The 17,702-nt window shown below is 45.1% G+C and overlaps 3 protein-coding genes across 13 annotated transcripts in view; 2 read left to right on the top strand and 1 right to left on the bottom strand.

The window, feature by feature from the left end:
- Nucleotides 1-17,084, top strand: part of BBS9 (Bardet-Biedl syndrome 9) — a 730,525-nt gene extending 713,441 nt beyond the window's left edge. For 4 of the 8 annotated variants that reach the window (XM_021079336.1, XM_021079330.1, XM_021079328.1 and 1 more), the window contains 2 exons: nucleotides 3,152-3,396; nucleotides 15,474-17,084. The gene's annotated coding sequence lies outside the window, so the exon portion shown is untranslated. Of the gene's footprint in view, nucleotides 1-3,151; nucleotides 4,958-15,473 lie in introns of those variants that run through there. The other 4 variants (XM_021079333.1, XM_021079332.1, XM_021079331.1 and 1 more) reach the window with 3 other exon arrangements.
- Nucleotides 15,227-17,339, bottom strand: LOC106508213. The gene is made up of 2 exons (XM_013990847.2): nucleotides 17,212-17,339; nucleotides 15,227-17,083 (listed from the first exon to the last, which is right to left on the bottom strand). Exon 2 carries the CDS (start codon nucleotides 17,007-17,009, stop codon nucleotides 16,371-16,373), a length of 639 nt encoding a protein of 212 aa, XP_013846301.2. The 5' UTR covers nucleotides 17,010-17,083; nucleotides 17,212-17,339; the 3' UTR covers nucleotides 15,227-16,370.
- Nucleotides 16,794-17,702, top strand: part of BMPER (BMP binding endothelial regulator) — a 246,181-nt gene continuing 245,272 nt past the window's right edge. For 2 of the 4 annotated variants that reach the window (XM_013990846.2, XM_021079340.1), the window contains exon 1: nucleotides 17,202-17,479. In XM_013990846.2, coding sequence (XP_013846300.1) covers nucleotides 17,347-17,479 — 133 coding nt within the window. In that variant the 5' untranslated portion in view covers nucleotides 17,202-17,346. Of the gene's footprint in view, nucleotides 17,480-17,702 lie in introns of all 4 variants that reach the window. The other 2 variants (XM_013990842.2, XM_013990843.2) reach the window with 2 other exon arrangements.

Here is a 17,702-nt window from a genome sequence, read left to right as displayed (position 1 = left end):
GACCTAGCTATGTCTTCTGATTGCTGGTGCAGAAGGCCCCTAAGAATCAAGTGAGGGCCCTCGTGTTCAGGACCAGCTATATAATTTTCAGGGACTGGTGCAAAATGAAAATGTAGAGTGGCCCCTTGTTCAAAATTATTAAGAATTTCAAGACCGAGACAACCGAAGGTTAAACTGAGAGTGGGCCCTTCCGAGCTCAGGGCCCTGTCTCACTGTATGGGTTGCACAAGCATGATGCTGGCCCAACTCATTTTCTACATCTGTATATATTTTTTGCATTCAATGAAAACAAACCTTAGGAGCTTGTTTACTTAGTGAATTTTATTCATCTATTATCTCTTTAAATTGCCATGAAGCAGAAATAGTTAAGGGTTATCCATTCTGCCTGAGGTCCACTGACATTCAGGCTTCAAAATAATCCACTTTTGTTTTGTGCTGGATTATATGACAACCTCAGTTTTAGAGCAGGAAGATTAAAACATACCTAAAATACTCTCCCTACCCCTCAAGTAGGTTATAATCTTTCTCTGAAGATGGTGCTTAAGGGTGAGGCTGGAAACATCCTGGGGCCAGATAAACTGGGATTGCTGCTTCCAAAAGAGATAAGGTCATTTCTCGTCCATCATCCCATTATTCATGGTCTGACCAGCAGCAGTAATCTCTGGTTTAACGGTTTGTAAATTGTGGTCCAGCATGAGAGATGACCCCAAGAGAAAGTGAGAATGGGACCAGGATACAGTCAGGATGGAGATAGGGCCCAGGACTCCAGATGCCCTCAGGTAATTTCAGCTAATGATGGTCGTCTCTGCTGGAATCCACCATTGCTGGCCAGTCAGTCCCTTCCTTGGGCTTTATTTTCTCCATCTTTCCAAGGAGAACAGTACTGTTCAGAGGTTATTTTTTAATATTAACCAGACTTTAAACATACTCTTGCATTTTGAGGTATTTGACTCAGGTATCATAAAAAAAACACAAGCTTGGAGTTCCTTTTGTGGTGCAGCAGAAACGAATCTGACTAGTATCCTCGAGGATGCAGGTTCGATCCCTGGCCTGGCTCAGTGGTTGAGGATCCATCGTTGCCATGACCTGTGGTGTTGGTTGCAGACTTGGCTCAGATCCCACATTGCTGTGGCTGTGGCGTAGGCCAGCATCTGTGCTCCAATTTGACCCCTAGCCTGGGAACCTCCATATGCAGAGGGTGTGGCCCTAAAAAAAGGGGAGGAGGGGACAAGACAAACTACTGTACCCTTTTATCCACATTTTCTGGAAAAAAGAAAGCTTTTACATATTTTCATTATAGATCCATCTTGACAACCTAAATTTTAAAAAAACAACCTAATGTTCCCTCTGGACTCTTAGAAAGTTCTAAAGATGAAATAATTTGGCCACGAAGGCCTAAAAATATTAAAAGACATGAGCAGAAACATTAGTTCAACATTTTAAGGACAATTTATCACTAAACAAATGAATTTGAACCTATAGAGCTCTTTCTCACAAGACTTCAAAGGTTTTTCTTAAAGATAACTAAAATAAATATCATATACTATTTAAAAATTTCTGTGTACACTTAAATCTTTAAGTGAATTATTTTTTTGTGGGTCAGCAGCAAACCATTTGTACAGGAGGACATGTGACCATTCCTGTTTATAAGGGTAAACTTTACTTCCACTTTTGTGTTTGATAGGGCTGTTAACATTTCTAGGTCGTTTGGCTTGAAGTATGACTGCTTTTATGTGTCCATTAAACTGTGGGCATCAGTTTCATAAGAAGAGAAATGTCACCAGGTACTTAGGTATAGATCTAAGAACTCAGCCAAACACATTTGGAATCATAGATTTCTCCCCCTTTCCATAAATATTCTGGGAATTTAGCTTTCTCTCTGGTTCTATACCTGGTTCTCATACAAGGAGGACCAACTATTATTTTGATTCAGATGTTGTCTAGAGAAGGTGACAGTGTGCTCCAGAAATGGGAGACTGGGGGATGAGTCACCTTGTTTCCGTGCAAACTTCACGTTTTCGGGGATGGCCAGCAGAGTGCAAGGGATTCCTTCCCCTAGAGAAACATCTGCAAGGGAAGTTGTAAGAAAGCTGAGTTGTGCTATCTTAAAGGCAGTTAACCTGGTCCCTCTGTCTCCACCAGGCGAGATATCCCTGCAAACTAGTCAGCCGGGACAGCTCGCGTCCCCAGATTCCGGGCTCCTGCTGCGATTCTCCTTTTCTAAGCCCCCCTCCTTCCCTTCAGATCTTCGCATTCTTTCCTTAGATATGTTAATGCCCTCTGCCAGAGCTACCTGGGGCAGCCGCTCAGCCTTTGTGAGGGGGATTTTATATCTCTACTCAGATCTTTTACGGCGCCCGAAGAGTTGGCGCTGAGAGCAGCCTTGCTCCCCTGTGTACAAGTTCAGGTGAGGGCTGCCGGCGGAGGATGCCACTTCTGTGTCCCAAACGACTGACAGGGGCTGTAAAGCATTCATATATGGACTGTGCTAAATTCAAGGCCAGATTCCTAAATAGCCATTGTTTCTAAACGATAAATTTGACAAAAATGGACAAAAATTAATAAAATAATTGATAGTTATAAAAATTATTAGGTTGAATCATAGGAAATTGCCAATATTCAACTGTTTTTGCTTATAAATGTAGCAATTTTCTACGGCTTGACCTAATACTGTAAAATGGTTTCAGATATCAATGAAGAGACCGTGAAAGATTTTTGTTTTGCCTTTTTACTATATTCCACTCTCCCCCTAACGTCTTTTCCTGTTCCCTGTGTACCTGTGCTAAGACCTCGCTGTCTCTCTTTCTCTCTCTCAGTCGGACTTATTCTTTCTTTTGTGGGACCTTCACGAGTTAAGAAAACCAGATGACAATGAGGGACCACACTTACCTGAATGCAAGGCAGTTCTGCTTACAACACTCTTGTCCTTTGTTCAGGGACATCCACCCCCCTCAGCCCCCACCCCCAGCTCTTCCCGAAATCATTCTATTAGTTTGAAAGCAGTGAAGGCTTGAGGGCAGGCAGCTTGTGTGTGGAACAAGCCCCAAGGCTGAGTCACAAACTGGATTCTGCATTTGGTTTGATTACTTCTTGGTATGTGATCTTGGACCAGTTAACTAACCACAGTGTATTTCGCTTTCTCCTCTGACAGATGGGGACAGCAACATCCACTTTCCCGAGTAAAAGGAGGCCAAATGAGGTAACAACGTATGTGATGTACTTCAAGCCGGAGCCCTGGACGCATGTAAAACCAATAAGATTAAATTTCCTGTCCCCTGAAGCTTCCAGCTTCCGTGCTTCCTGTCTCCTGCACCCGGCTCAGAAACCAGAGTGGCTTTCCTTGAAGTGACATGTGGCCTGGGACAGTGGGCATCTCAGTAGTAACCAGGCAGCTGAGTGAGTCATGGCCAGCAGGGTCTCTGTTGCTTTGGGAAAGATAACTTGCAGCTGAGGAGGCTCAGAAGTGGCTTTGTGGCATCAGTGACATTTGGGCTGGTCCCTGAGGATGGTTAGGATTTAGACACACCCTCTAGGCTCCCACAGTCTCATTGAACTTTCTGCAGTGATGGAAATGTGCCCTCATCTGTGCTGTCTAAAAGTGTGGCAACTGAGCCCCTGAAATGTGGCTGGTGTGACTGAGGAGAAAAGTTTTAATTTAATCTTAATTAAGGTGAACAGCCACATATGGCTAACGGGCACTGGCCTGGACAGCACAGGGTTCAGCAGAGAAAAGAGCAAAAGTGAAGGGCAAGATAAGATGAGAAAAAGAATGTATTTATATGTATATGTATAACTGGGTCACTTTGAAGAACACTGCAAATCAACTATAATAAAAATGTTTTTAAAAAGTGAAGCAGAAGAAGCAGAAAATCACGGGGCAGGCGTGTGGTGCAGCGGGCATTTCAGTGCTGCTGAAGCCCAGGATGTGAGAGGGCATAGGAGTGCAGGCAGCTGGAGGGGGAGGTGCAGCAAATCGATTGTCAGCAGAAAGAGTTGAAATGTTCTTTTCGAAGTCCTGGGAGCTACTGAGGGTCTGTGAGCAGAGGAGTGATGGCGTGTGGCTCAGTTCAGAGGGATGACTCTAGCAGGAGGCAGGAGAGTGGAGTCTCTGATTGGACCAGACTAGAAATGGTAGCATTTGGGAGTGTTGCTTCTAAAACCCAGGCCAAGCTCTTACTGAGTGCCACGCACTGTGCAAACAGCTCTGCTGGATTATCCTTTGTCACCTGAGGTGGGTGCTACCAAAAGTTCTATCTTACAGACAAGTAAATAATAGGGTTTACCAGTGGCTAGGTTATAAGTCCTCAAGTAAGCGCAGACAGAAAAATTTGAACCCAGGTCTGTTGGGTTCCAAAGACCAAAAAAGCATTTTACTCCACTCCCCCTCTGGTTTAGATTGCCCTGGGGAAAATAAGAAAAGTCCGGCTTTCCTGGCAGGGTAAAGAGAGGTGACACAAAGCCAACCCTAGAGGTGAGGACTTGACCTTAAACGAAATGGGTGTGGCTTTTCTCAAGACCAGAGACAGGAAACTTCTTTTCTTTCCACTTACATTTCTGAATGTGACTCCCTGTTTTGTTGCCAGACCTGACCTCTCTCATCTTCCTACTGCCTTGGTGAAAGCCTAAATTAGGCCATTACTGAGTTCATTAGCGTGCCTGTTTGTGGGCCAGAAGACTTATTATCTGTCTTTGGGGAACTCTCCAAAAGTAGAGCCTTATTTCCTTCCTGAGATCTCTTCAATTTGCAGGCAATTATCTGATGGCTTTTTAAATTTTTCTTTTATAATCTTCCCTTATGAGGCAACTCAATGTGGTGTGAAAAACACTAATTCTAGAACCAGGCTGCCTGGGTTTGAACCCTGGTTTACAGTCTAACTTTGAATGTGTTACTGAAAATACAACCTACTTTATGGACTAGTTTTAAGGATTCAATGAATAAAGGTACTTAATGTGCTCAGAACTGTGCAAAGCATTTCCTATATGTGGTTTACAAGCATTATTGGTTGCCAAAAACTGGGCGAGAATGGGGCAGGAGTGGCCAGGAAGAGAAAGAAGCAATTCTTAAAAGACTACTCTTGGAGTTCCCGTCGTGGCGCAGTGGTTAACGAATCTGACTAGGAACCATGAGGTTTCGGGTTCGGTCCCTGCCCTTGCTCAGTGGGTTAACGATCCGGCGTTGCCGTGAGCTGTGGTGTGGGTTGCAGATGCGGCTCGGATCCCGCATTGCTGTGGCTCTGGCGTAGGCCGGTGGCTACGGCTCCGATTCAACCCCTAGCCTGGGAACCTCCATATGCCGCGGGAGGGGCCCAAGAAATAGCAAAAAGACAAAAAAAAAAAAAAAAAAAAAAAGACTACTGTAAAACATCTGGGTGAGAATCAAAAGGAATTGGTCAGACAGATAATGGAAGGACAGTTTTCTAAGTTCAGACTTGTCCCAAAAGAGTACCGTACCGTTGTAAGCACATGCAGTGAAGTCAGGTTGGAAGGGAAAAAAGTAGGAAATTTTGACAGGTGCTAGAAAGAGCAGTTTCTACTTGCTTGGGAGCAGACCCTGCACTTTTTTGGGCAGTCGGGTTGTGGGGTTGTGACTAAGCTATTCGATTGCAGCATCCATTGCAGCAGCCCGAGCAGCGTTCGGCCGGTAGCCTCAGTGCTGCCACCTACAGGGCATGAGAAGCAGAGCACGCAGCCCTCTCGGTTCCTGGGCTGCCACAGTGCTGGGTCCACGCTGGGTGGGTAACTGCCTCATTACCATCATTAATCCCCTTATCTTAGAGGTTTTAAATGCTTCTGGCCCTAGACGCAAAGGTTATGGATGTTCTAAACATTATTTCCCAAAGGATGGGTGGGATGAAATAAATAAAATCAGACAGAGCTCCACACACAGAAATGTAGAAATGTCACATTGATGTAGCATCACGTGCCAGGTGCTTGGAACATGAAATTGCATTTAATCCTCAGAAAATATAGCACCAGTGTAGTATTATGCCTGTTTCAAAGTAGGTTAAGGAATCCATTATACAACTGTTTGGAACCTGTGCCACTCCCATTGCAAAGTCTGTATACATCCTAACATACTACCGGACAAATTATTTTTGCAACTTTCCCACTTGGAAAAGTATAAAAGCCACACACAACTGAGTTGACCAAAAAGGATCAACAGTTACAAAGAGCTCTGCTTGTACGTGGCAAATGATGCTTACCCTGATCTTCGAAAATCTGGACTCCTGAGCTTTGAAAATCTGAACGAAGATGCTATGGCAGTAATTTTATATGAATGAGTAAGGACTTTATTACCACAGCCTAAATCTTTGTCCATTTGTAAGTTATTTCTGTTTATTCAAGTCAACCTGCATGAATTAATGTTGTAGACTAAACTATAAAACAAAATGTCCTGTCTTGCTTTTACCAGCTCAAACTCTTGGGCCTATTTACGCTGCATTTATGCTACAAAGGTCACGTTTAAATTGATCATCTTGTGGTACTAACTGTGCTCTTCAACTTTAATGTACATACCACTAGCCTGGGGACTCTTGTTGAAATGCAGATTCTGGAGTTCCCGTCGTGGCTCAGCAGTTAACAAATCCGACTAGGAACCATGAGGTTGTGGGTTCGATCCCTGGCCTTGCTCAGTGGGGTAAGGATCCGGCGTTGCCGTTAGCTGTGGTGTAGGTCGCAGACGCGGCTCAGATGGATCTGGCATTGCTCTGGCTGTGGCGTAGGCCGGCAGCTACAGCTCCGATTAGACCCCTGGCTTGGGAACGTCCCTGTGCCTCGGGAGCGGCCCTAGAAAAGGCAAAAGGACAAAAACAAACGAACAAACAAAAAAACAGAAATGCAGGTTCTGTTTCAGTGAATCTGGGATGGGGCTTGACTTTTGGCATCTCTAACAAATTCCTAGGTGAGGTGGACACTGCTTGTTCTCAAGCACACTTTGAATTTCAAGGAATTGGAAGATCTTGAAGTTCTTTTGAATCATCAAAATGAAATTTTACATGCTTGCATATTACTTATATTTTACTGCTTTCTAATGCTTTGAGAGTCAGTAAATTATATGTTCCATCCAAAATATTTTATCAGCCAGAACAATGAATTTACTTGAATATTCTATTCCTTTACTCACACTGAATTATAAAGTGTTTATCTTTAAAAACTCTGTGACCTAAAGAAATTTCACCTTCAATCAAAGAGTACTTTATGCACCATGAGAATTATTTCCCAGACTCTAAGGGAGAGTAGTGATGATTTGAACGTAAGAAAAATTTGTCAAAATTAAACTTTCTACCTTTTCAGTTTTTCAATCCGACTCTTTCTCCGTCTAGGGAACTGACTGCATGGAAGTATAGAGCAGTAGACTCAGTGGCCCACTTAAAACCAAGGAGCACCTACTCGTAGCCCTCAGACCTGGCAGTCCATTTATGCTTGTGTCTCCAGATGCTGAAGGGCGAAAAGTAATACATTCACATGTGATACAGAGCAAACCCTGTGACGATGCTCCCATGACGAGCTATCTCTAGTGGTAAAGAAGAAAGCGATCCATGAATTGACTGTCATTTACTTGTTTGTTTTGTCTGGGTCCATTGAATGGCATCTGTTAGCATTACAGTAGCTAATGCCCAGCAATTATTCCCCTCATATACCTCAGTGTGGATCAGACATGCAATAGAATTAGATCCTCTCTTTGGAATTGATTTTTTTTTTCCTCCATCATCAGTGAAAATAAACAGGAAAGGTGTAGTGTACTCCTCTATGCCTCCCGATTTACCTAAACGAAACATAGACACTCAAATGGGAAACTGTAAATGACTGCCTTGTATGTCCTGGAGACCAGAATAGTGGAAACAACAGTCTCAGAATAGTGGAAACAGTGGTAATTTTAATCAGGAGGAAATGGAAGAAAGTGTGGTAACTTCAATGGGAACAAAGTACCTGTTATGCTCATTGCTTTTTTTTTCCCCCCCAAAAATGTGCATTCCCTGCCTTGTATGGCCCTAAGGTGGATGGCTCGGTTTGCATAGCAAAGACGGACTTGGATTGCGAAGAGAAGGGTAGGCTCCAGGGTGGGGAAACAGGCTGCGGATGTCCACTTCCTGTGATCTAGGGGTTCAGCCAGGCTAGTGTCTCTTTCTTCCTTTGCAGTCCCTACTCTAATGCCCCAAATATTCTGCTTTTAGTTTCAGTTCTTTGGGTTGAGGCATTGCTCGTGGCAGTTGCTAGAGTCCCTAGGTACTGGTACATTAACTGTGCAGTAGTATTATTGCCAATAATGTCTATGGCAGCCACCCTCTGTTTAGGGCAACTGTGTAGCCTGCTGCAGGCAGACAGGAAAATGAACTGTCCCTGGAGCTTAAGTTTGAAAAATTCGGATGAGCTGGGATCGTGTTTTCAACCCTGGACCAATAAATGTGTTCAGGGGGGTGAAAGATGACAGTTGGCTAATTTGGCCACATAATCTTCTGTTGGCTGAAGTTGGGGTGGGGAGGGGGAATTATAATTATTTCAGACTTTAGTAAAACCATGTATTTGGGGGAATATTTCCCCAAGAAGGTGCTTGCTCTGCTGGGGGAAAAAAAAAGTCATGTCCATTACACCTTCGAACAGGTTACTTTATTTGAGCCTCAGTCGAAGAGTTCATATGTTTGTTTGAGACAGTGATATTAGATGCTTTCTGAGGGCCCTTTCTTATCTAAACTCTCGTTTTCAGTTACCTTTCTGTGCAGCATTTTGCGAAATGATTTCATATCCAACCCTGACAAGCAGGCAGATGTAATGCTATTTCACCTCCTTCTTAGGTGAGGAACCAAGCCTCAAAAAGTTAATTAATTTGCCTCAATCATTAGAATGTCGAGTAGCAGAATTAGAACTAGATATTAAGTGATTGGCTTCATTTCGAAGAATTACTCACATTAGTGAAATTAGTTTTGCTCATTCCGTAATGACCACTAACTAATCTCATTGGTAGCCAACTACTATAAATTAAGCTAGAGGTGATGGAATAGTTTTGATGTATTAAATCTTGGACACTTGAATTTTTCGTTTTGCTGCCTTCTGAGCGATGTTGAGGTTATTCGTTAATATGATGACCGTGTTTCTGATGGTTGGTACTGGAAGGTATGGCTGGAGAAAGAAAAGCTGCTGAGAATTCAAGCTGAAAGAAAATGCTGATAGGAAGAGATTGAGGGTGCAGGGTGTGTGTGTGTGCAACTTATTACTACCTCTCAGCTCAAAGACTGTTGATATTATGTATGAAGCAGATAGCATCAAATAAGTCACTATTTGTTTGAAGATTTCTGTAAATAAATATTTACACCACACAATCAATGATGTCTATAAAGTCAAGGGGATATGTTTTATTTTTAACAATTAAATTAATTGTGTATCCTCTGCATCTACAAACATCTATTAAGATAACTCTGGGAACTAAGAATTCTTAACGACTGGCTTTCTTCTTGAGCAAGTATGTCTATAAAGTCAAGGGGATATGTTTTATTTTTAACAAATAAATTAATTGTGTATCCTCTGCATCTACAAACATCTATTAAGATAACTCTGGGAACTAAGAGTTCTTAACGACTGGCTTTCTTTTTGAGCAAGTATTTCAATCTAGCATATAAGATTTTTAAGACCAAAGAGGAAAATAATCTTTGATTAAGAAAATACAAAATTATGATTAAAAGCCTTAATGCACCTGATTTTGGTCGGCAAATTAATGAATTTATTCTCAAGGAAATAAAAATGAATAGTAAGAGGATGTTCACTGAAATATCATTTAGAGTAGAAAAAAAAAGGGAAACAAATTGGGAGATTTTTGAAAAAGATCATGGTACCTTCATAAAATGAAATATTACACGGAATCATGAAAAACAGTGCTGCCAAAAAATAGTATTTTGTTTAGTGACAAAAACATTCACAATAGCTTAACAAATAAACGCATAAACTCCAGAGTCAGGCAACCTGGATTCTGATTCCAGCTCAGCCAACTCCCCATTGTGTGACCTTGAACAATTTTTTTTTCTTTTTTTCTATTTAGGGCCACCCCTGCGGCATAGGGCCAGCCTAAGCCACAGCCACAGCAACGCCAGATCTGAGCCTCGTCTGGGACCTACATGCTACTCCCAGAAACACTGGATCCTTAACCCACTGAGCGAAGCCAGGGATGGAACCCATATCCTCATGGATACTATTCGGGTTCATTACCACTGCGCCGCAAGGGAACTCCAGACCTTGAACAAGCTACTAAATCTTTGGTACTTAGTTTTATAAAATGGGGCTAATAATGACAGGATCTGCCTCATAAGCTTGTTGGGTGAATTGGATGAGGTGATCTGCACAACTGAGATAGTCACTATAACAAGGTTATAAATCAGTACAACATTTTCTTTCTTTGCTAATCTGTATTTTCTACTTTGGGGGTCAACAATTATGTTTATGTGGTAATGATGATGAAAATATAAAATTATTATTTTTTAAACTATTAAAATTTTATTTGTGGTAAAATATATATAACATAAAATTTACCATCTTAACCATTTTCTTTGGCTCCACTCATGGCATGTGGAAATTCCTAAGCCAGGGATTGAACCCAAGCTACAGCAGTGACCCAACCTGCTGCAGTGACAATACTGGATCCTTAACCTCCTGCACCACAAGGGAACTCTCCATCCTAACCATTTTTAAGTTCAATAGTTTTAAGTATATCACATTGATGTCTTCAGAACTCTTTTCATCTTGCACAACTGAAATCTAAACCCATTAAACAATTACTCTCCATTCCTACTTCCCACATTCTCCTGGCAACTACCACTCTATTTTCTGTCTCTATAACTTTGACTACTGTGAGTACCTCATATAAGTGGAAATGTGCAGGATTTGTCTTTTTGTGACTGGCTTATTTCACTTAGCATAATGTCCTCAAGCTTTATTTGTGTTTATCTGTGCTGTAGCAGGTGTCAGAATTTCCTTCCTTTTTAAGGCTGAAGAATACTCATTGTATGTATACACCACATATTTTTACCCATTTATCTGTTGATGAACACTTGAGATGCTTCTTCCTTTTGGCTGTTGTGACTAATGCAGCAATGAATATGGATGTACAAACATTTAAACATTGTTTTTTTTATAACAGATTATGATAAGTTCCTATAAATTTCTTAAAACTGATTAAGACACATGTAAACAGGGACTACAGGGGATTCAAATCCTGGATTTGCCTTTTGCTCCCTGAAAATGCTTCAACTGTTAAATAAATAAGTTAATATATTTAGCTTTTTATTGGGCACTTTGTCTTGGAGCCTAGTTATTTCAGAAGATTTTATATTTAGTTGAAAATAAGGGGGAAAAAACACCAACAGGAGTTGAAACAAGACAGGCACTGGCCTTCCTCTCACAGTCAGGAAAGTTAGAGGTTGTCAGCCCATGACTCATGTTGCATTTCGTGGTATCAGAGTCTAATCTTCTCTCTTCTTGGTCTGCCATGTCACTAAAGCTTTCCTCCGAGGGCTTTTCATGGGACAAGGTGGTTTCTGGGGCTCCAGCAGCATTATTTCAGTTTCTATTCCAGCCATCAGAAAAGAGGAAAGAAAGAAGGAAAAGCTTGTCCCTTCTTTAAAGATACTTTCCATTTTCATTCCATTGGCTGGAAGTTAGTCATGGGATCACTTCTGTCTGAAAGAGAGGCTGAGAAAAGTGGTAGTTATTGCCAATAAGCCATACGCCCTGCACAAACTGGGGGTTCTCTACTGAGGAAGAATGGCTATTGGGAGACAGCCTGGGTTTTCTGCCAGAGTCTCCATACATGTTAACCAGCATGTTAGAATATACCTCCGTAGGTAGGTAAGTGGAACTGTTTCACTCTGAGTCTATAGATAATCTCTACTAATTGTTTTGAGGCAACGGTGATCTTCTCGGCTCTGTTGATGCTTACTCCAAAATGAGATGGATTTAAAGTCTTGGAGGAGGAGTTCCCGTCATGGCTCAGTAGTTAAGGAACCCAACTAGTATCCATGACGATGCAGGTTGGGTCCCTGGCCTTGCTCAATGGGTTAAGGATCCAGCGTTGCCACGATCTGTGGTGTAGGTCTGAAGGACCAGAAAATGAGCAAATCAGTAGCAAAACCCAGAAGAGAGCTCAGTTCTCTAGCATTTTAGCCTGGTGACCTAAGAGTAAATTCACTTTCAACTGGTGAGTGAAACGTCTGCTTTTCTTGGTCTTTCTTACAACTTGTACCCTTGGTGCAATTCAGTTCAATTGCACCAACTCTCTAACTTAAATTTGTGTCATATCTAAAACATCCCAGTGGTCCTTTTCTATATTCTTTTGACCCTAGAAGGCAGAACACTTGTAATGGGAAGCATTATGATCGGAGAGCCAGAGGAACTCTGTTTTTTTTTTTGTTTGTTTTTGTTTTTTTTTTGTCTTTTGTCTCTCTTTGTTGTTGTTGTTGTTGCTATTTCTTGGGCCGCTCCCGCGGCATATGGAGTTTCCCAGGCTAGGGGTCCAATCGGAGCTATAGCTGCCGGCCTACACCAGAGGCACAGCAACGCGGGATCCGAGCCGCGTCTGCAACCTACACCACAGCTCACGGCAACGCCGGATCGTTAACCCACTGAACAAGGGCAGGGACCGAACCCGGAGCCTCATGGTTCCTAGTCGGATTCGTTAACCACTGCGCCACGACGGGAACTCCGGAACTCTGTTTAAATGCGCTACGCCATTGGCTAGCTGTGAGACCCCCGGCAAGGCATTTCCCTCGTAGCCTTCAGAGTTCTCAGTCTTAAAAGGAAAAGGCAGGGGGTTAGTTTATAGGATCTCTAAGATCTCCAGTGCTTTAAGAAAATGTTCAAAGCAGCATTTCTACTTTTATCCCGTGAAGAATCCTAGAGCCATTGCTACAAAGGCTGAGAAACTGAATCAGTTGTATTATGCATTCCATCACCTAACCCTTTTGAACAGATGGAGACAGAAATGGTGCTGTCCAGTATCGTGAGGAATAATGACTACATGTGGAGTTTGCTGATATACCTGCAGAAATCATTTCCATTCGGTTGAAATGAAGTCTTGGTTGTTTCTAAGAAGTAGGCACTTACTTCATGGAAAACATCCTGTGCTCCTCTGAGGCAGAGCCTTTAACTGCTGCCTATACCGCCCTCATTATCGCCAAGCCAATTAAATGGCTGCTCCCCATTGTCTTTCTTTTTCCTTAATGTGTGCCCAGAACATGCAGAGGTTCCAGGGCCAGGGATCGAACCCCAGCCAGCAGTGACAACATGGAATCCTTAACCACTAGGCCACCAGGGCACTCCTCCCCATACTCTTTATAAACTGCATGTCTCCCGGATTGTTCTTCTCTCTACTAAAGCCTCTCCTGGAGTTCTGTTGTGGCTCAGTGGTAACAAAGCCAACTAGTGTCCATGAGGATGCGGGTTCGATCCCTGGCCTCCTCGCTCAGTGGGTTAAGGATCCGGTGTTGCTGTGAGCTGAGCTGTGGTGTAGGTCACAGATGAGGCTGAGATCTGGTGTTGCTACGGCTGTGGCGTAGGCTGGCAGCTGCAGCTCCAATTTGACCTCTAGCCTGGGAACTCCCATACACCGCGGATGCAGCCCTAAAAAGACAATTAAATAAATAAATAAATAAATAAATAAATAAATAATAAAGCAAGCAAGCCTCTCCTGCTTTTCAAAGTTCAGCTCCTGGGCGACTTCCTCCACAATGTTGAATCTCTTCCTTCTTTAAACCTCCATGACAGGGCAAATAAGCTCCTCTCTTACATTCACTTCCTACCTTGCACTGCATTCACTTATAAAGATAAATGACGGCCTCATCTCTCTTGCTAGACTGTAAGCTCCTAGGTAGCACCATCTCTTATCCTCATCAGATCTAAACTGTCTTGTCTGGTGTCTTTCATAAAGCCAGACCCTTCCACGTTTATGGACTACTTTCGGCCCTTCCTAGCAGTTGGTATCACAATGCCTTTACTCTCCTGCCTTTTCGGAGGGTCTGTTTATTTCTTTTGTTTTTAGGAAGCTGGATGGAGGTAGTTTCTTTTGAAGAATTTAGAATCCGCATTACTAAATAGTTTATCTAGTTGGACTTTTCAGTGCAAATTCAGCATCATAGGTGTGCAAGGAGATGAAGAGAATTTTTCCTTCCACAGGTCAGGTTCCGTTTTGGTCTGCTGGGTTGCATATTTTATTTTAAAGAGGACAAAATAGAGTTTTGTCCACCTGAGACTGTTACATGCCCTAAGTTACGTAATGATCTTTGGGAGCCTTTGCACTGAAAAATGTCATAAACAGAGCCAAACACACATTGTTTCTCCTTTTGAATTTAGTCAAGAGCATTTGAGGATTTGGATGGTACTGCCCGTTACTTTATTTTTATATTACTCACTGAATTTATTACATTTATAGGTGTACAATGATCATTACAATCCAATTTTATAGCATTTCCATCCCAAACCGCCCTTTACTTTAAACATGAGGGAGATCTATATGCTTTTCAGGGCATGGCTGCTGCTTTTTTTTTTCTTGACCCCAGCATATCTCAGCCCTGTGTAGACAGAAGCCAACTGGCAGGTGATAGACTGTCACTTGAAGGGGTGGTGGCTGTCAGTGGAAGGCCGATAAGCTTTCTGGGGAGAAGGACGCTCTTCCAAAAGTAGGGTCCATTTGCCAAGAAGGCAGCAGTGGAAATCACTGGTGGCAACCAATTAGGACAAACAGGTTTGCTGAAGGCTTCTGTACATCTTTCCCATTGGTAAACTTCCAGGCAGATGAAAATGTTTTCCAGGTGGTTTTTGGATTTGTACCTCAAGGGAAAGTTCAAGTGCACCCCAAAGCACCACATCCCTAGTTTGAGAAATGCCACACACACCTAGGTTCCATCATAAATGCTTTTGTCAAGTGAACCCTTGAGGATGTATGGCTGGTGTCAGGGAAGGAACATCTGAGCAACTACCAAGCACTCTCTAAATATCCTGCAATTCCATAATGTGAGTTTAACCAGATCTACTGCTGAAGTCTAGCCAATGAAAGGTCTCCCAGCACACCCCCCCATTCCATTTTCCTTAATTAAGTCACAAGTAACATCTTTATCTCAAAGCCCCATGCAGAGAGTATCTTTTTTAGATAAAGGAGGTAGTGGTTTCCACTGACAGTACTTATCCGTAGTAGTAAAAGTTTTTTCACGGGTCACTTTGGTTTGCGAGGTAAGGCAGGATTTACAGATTTTTTTTTTTTTTTTTTTTTTTTTTTTTGCATGGTCTCTTTATCATTAGTAAATACATTTAACACTCTTAGTTTCAAGAAGCTGCCTGGCCATGGTGGTTATTTAGAGGAGGGGAAAAAGCAACCACACATCATCTTTCTTCTCTTTTAACTTGAGTTTTACACTAAAAATCTGTTTTGAGAAGGAAATGGAGCGTGCTAAACTAATGACAGCTTTCCCTTCTCTTACTTTTTTTTTCTCTTTCAGAGCAATGCGCTCCTATCCGCTCCTCGGCGTGGTGGGATATGGGCACTGCTGCCTTAAATGAAGGCTCCAATTACTTAAAAACAAAAAACAAATAAACAGCCCCCCCCCCCGTGGGGGGAGGAAACCGAGGAGGGTTTAAGAGGAAACTGTAAACCTGTAGGCAAACATTTGCAGAAGTATAGTTTCTTCGACTAGACAACCCCCTTTGCTGGGAAATTGTTAGGTGCGTCCGTCTGAGAAACGTGCCTGGCTAGTTGGTGACTGCCCTTCAGATCCACCCAGGGGGACGCGACAGAAGGAGGGGCGGGTGAGGCCCCCAGTTTCCATTCTTGGGGAGAGGAAGCTGGCGTTCCACAATGCGCTCTGAAGACAGCTGGTTATCAGGTCCCAATACTTGCCAAGCGTCCTCTAATTTCACATTCCAAATTTCTTCTCCTTTGCAACCCCCTGCCCACTCCCCCCACCCCCCTGAGCAGAGGGTGCCATGGCTTGAGCGGGAGGCCTCGATCCGGCCAGGGACCCGGGGCCTGAGGATCGGGCTCCTGGACACCCAGGGCTGCGGAGGCGAGAACTCCGAGCGGCCGAGACCGCTGTGCCGGTTTTTGCCAGAGATTAGCCGCCGCGTGGGTCCCTCCCTCTTTCTCCGGTGAATGAACGATTAGTCAAACCGCACCTCCCCGCCCCAGTCCGCCCCGGGGTTAAGGGAGGAGTCCCGGAGGGACTGTTCTTTTTCTTTTTCTCTTTTAAGGGCGAAAAGCGTTCGCTTCTGTGCGTTTATTAATCGGCCTTGCGTGTCCTTTCAGCTTCTGTCGTCCTTAGTGCCACGACGCGCAGACACGTAAGCCCAGAGCACAGATCTCGAAGGCCCCTGGCTCCTCTGTCCGCTCCGCGCGTGAGTCAGCTGCCGTGCCCCCGCCAGAGGGAAGCAAAGCAGGGAGTGAAAAGTTGCAGCCCAACCCCCCCCCCCGCCCCCGTCGCCCCGTTCGTCGCTCCTTCCCAAAGCTGGGGCACCTGGAAATGAGCAGTGGTGGTGAGGCCCCCAGAGCCCCGCATTCTGCTTCCTCCCTGGGTTGGAACCGTTGTGAGCAGGAATGGGGCGGCATCCTGGGTTAGTGAAGGGTTCCCCGGGGAAAGGGAGGAGATGCCGCGCGCTCTGGGCGATGGAGACGCGCCTGCCACGCTCCGATCCGCACCCCGGGGCAAGCAGCCTCCCTCCCAGGGCTGGGGAGAGGGCTGGACGCCCGGCGGATCATGAGTGCCCCGCTCACGGCTTCTGCAATCCCACTTGCGCCGGGGCGCCCCCAGCGGGCTCCCGGAGGCGCCCGGTGCGCCCCGGTCTCCCGCGCCTGAGCGAGCGAGCGTGCGCGCTGGCCCGGCGTAGAGCCCGCGGGGCCGGCAGGAGGTAGGAGTGCAGGAGTGGAGGACGCGGCAGCAGCGGCAGCTCCGGGCGCAGTCATTGCTGCCCGGGCGGCGGCAGCGGCGGAGCAAGCGGTGCGCACCGGGCAGCGCAGCGACTCCTCTGTGCCTATCTCCCATCGCTCCGACACCCCCTGCACCCGGCCCTCTCTCTGGCGCGGAGGGAGCGACAACTAAACCGCTGCAAGCAACTCCTAAAAAAAAAAAAAAAAAAAAAAACGCCGCATTGGAGGAGCCTGGCCTCAGGACCCCTCCTCCCTGGGTGCCCCCCACCCCTCGCCTCCCTCTCCCGCCTCCCCCCTCGCCCCCCGCCCAGGCTCACGGGCGCCCGCCTCCCTCCTTCGCGGACTGTCTCCCGACTCGCCGGCTGAGAGCCCTTTTTGACTGCGAGCGGTGGTAGCGGAGCAGAGGCGGCGGCGCGGGACCTGCAGTCGTCCGGGATTCCCTCCAGGTGACGATGCTCTGGTTCTCCGGCGTCAGGGCTCTGGCTGAGCGTCCCTGCCGGCGCTCGCCTGGGATTACCTGCTGCGTCTTGCTGCTGCTCAATTGCTCGGGGGTCCCCATGTCTCTGGCTTCCTCCTTCTTGACAGGTAGGGGAGGGGGCGGGAGGGACCGGCCCCCCGGACGCCGGCTTGGTACCTGGGAGAGGAGGCGCTGGCTTGCCCCGGGAACGGGAGGGTGGGGAGCGAGCACCTTGGAGCCTGCCCCTCGCTGGCGGTTGGGGATGAAGCGAAGCCCGCGGGGTGAAGGGGTGGGAAGGTAGTGAGTCGGGTAAGGGGTGGAGGGCCGGGCGGCTGTTAACATCGATACTAT

Source organism: Sus scrofa, chromosome 18, assembly GCF_000003025.6.
Source record: "Sus scrofa isolate TJ Tabasco breed Duroc chromosome 18, Sscrofa11.1, whole genome shotgun sequence".
Lineage (NCBI taxonomy): Eukaryota > Metazoa > Chordata > Mammalia > Artiodactyla > Suidae > Sus > Sus scrofa.
The sequence above is the reverse complement of the archived record's forward strand: the minus strand, read 5'-3'. Positions and strand labels throughout refer to the sequence as shown.

Excerpts from the sequence above, each read along its gene's own strand:
- LOC106508213 (XM_013990847.2), bottom strand. The coding sequence starts at position 17,009 with ATGGGAGATAGGCACAGAGGAGTCGCTGCGCTGCCCGGTGCGCACCGC.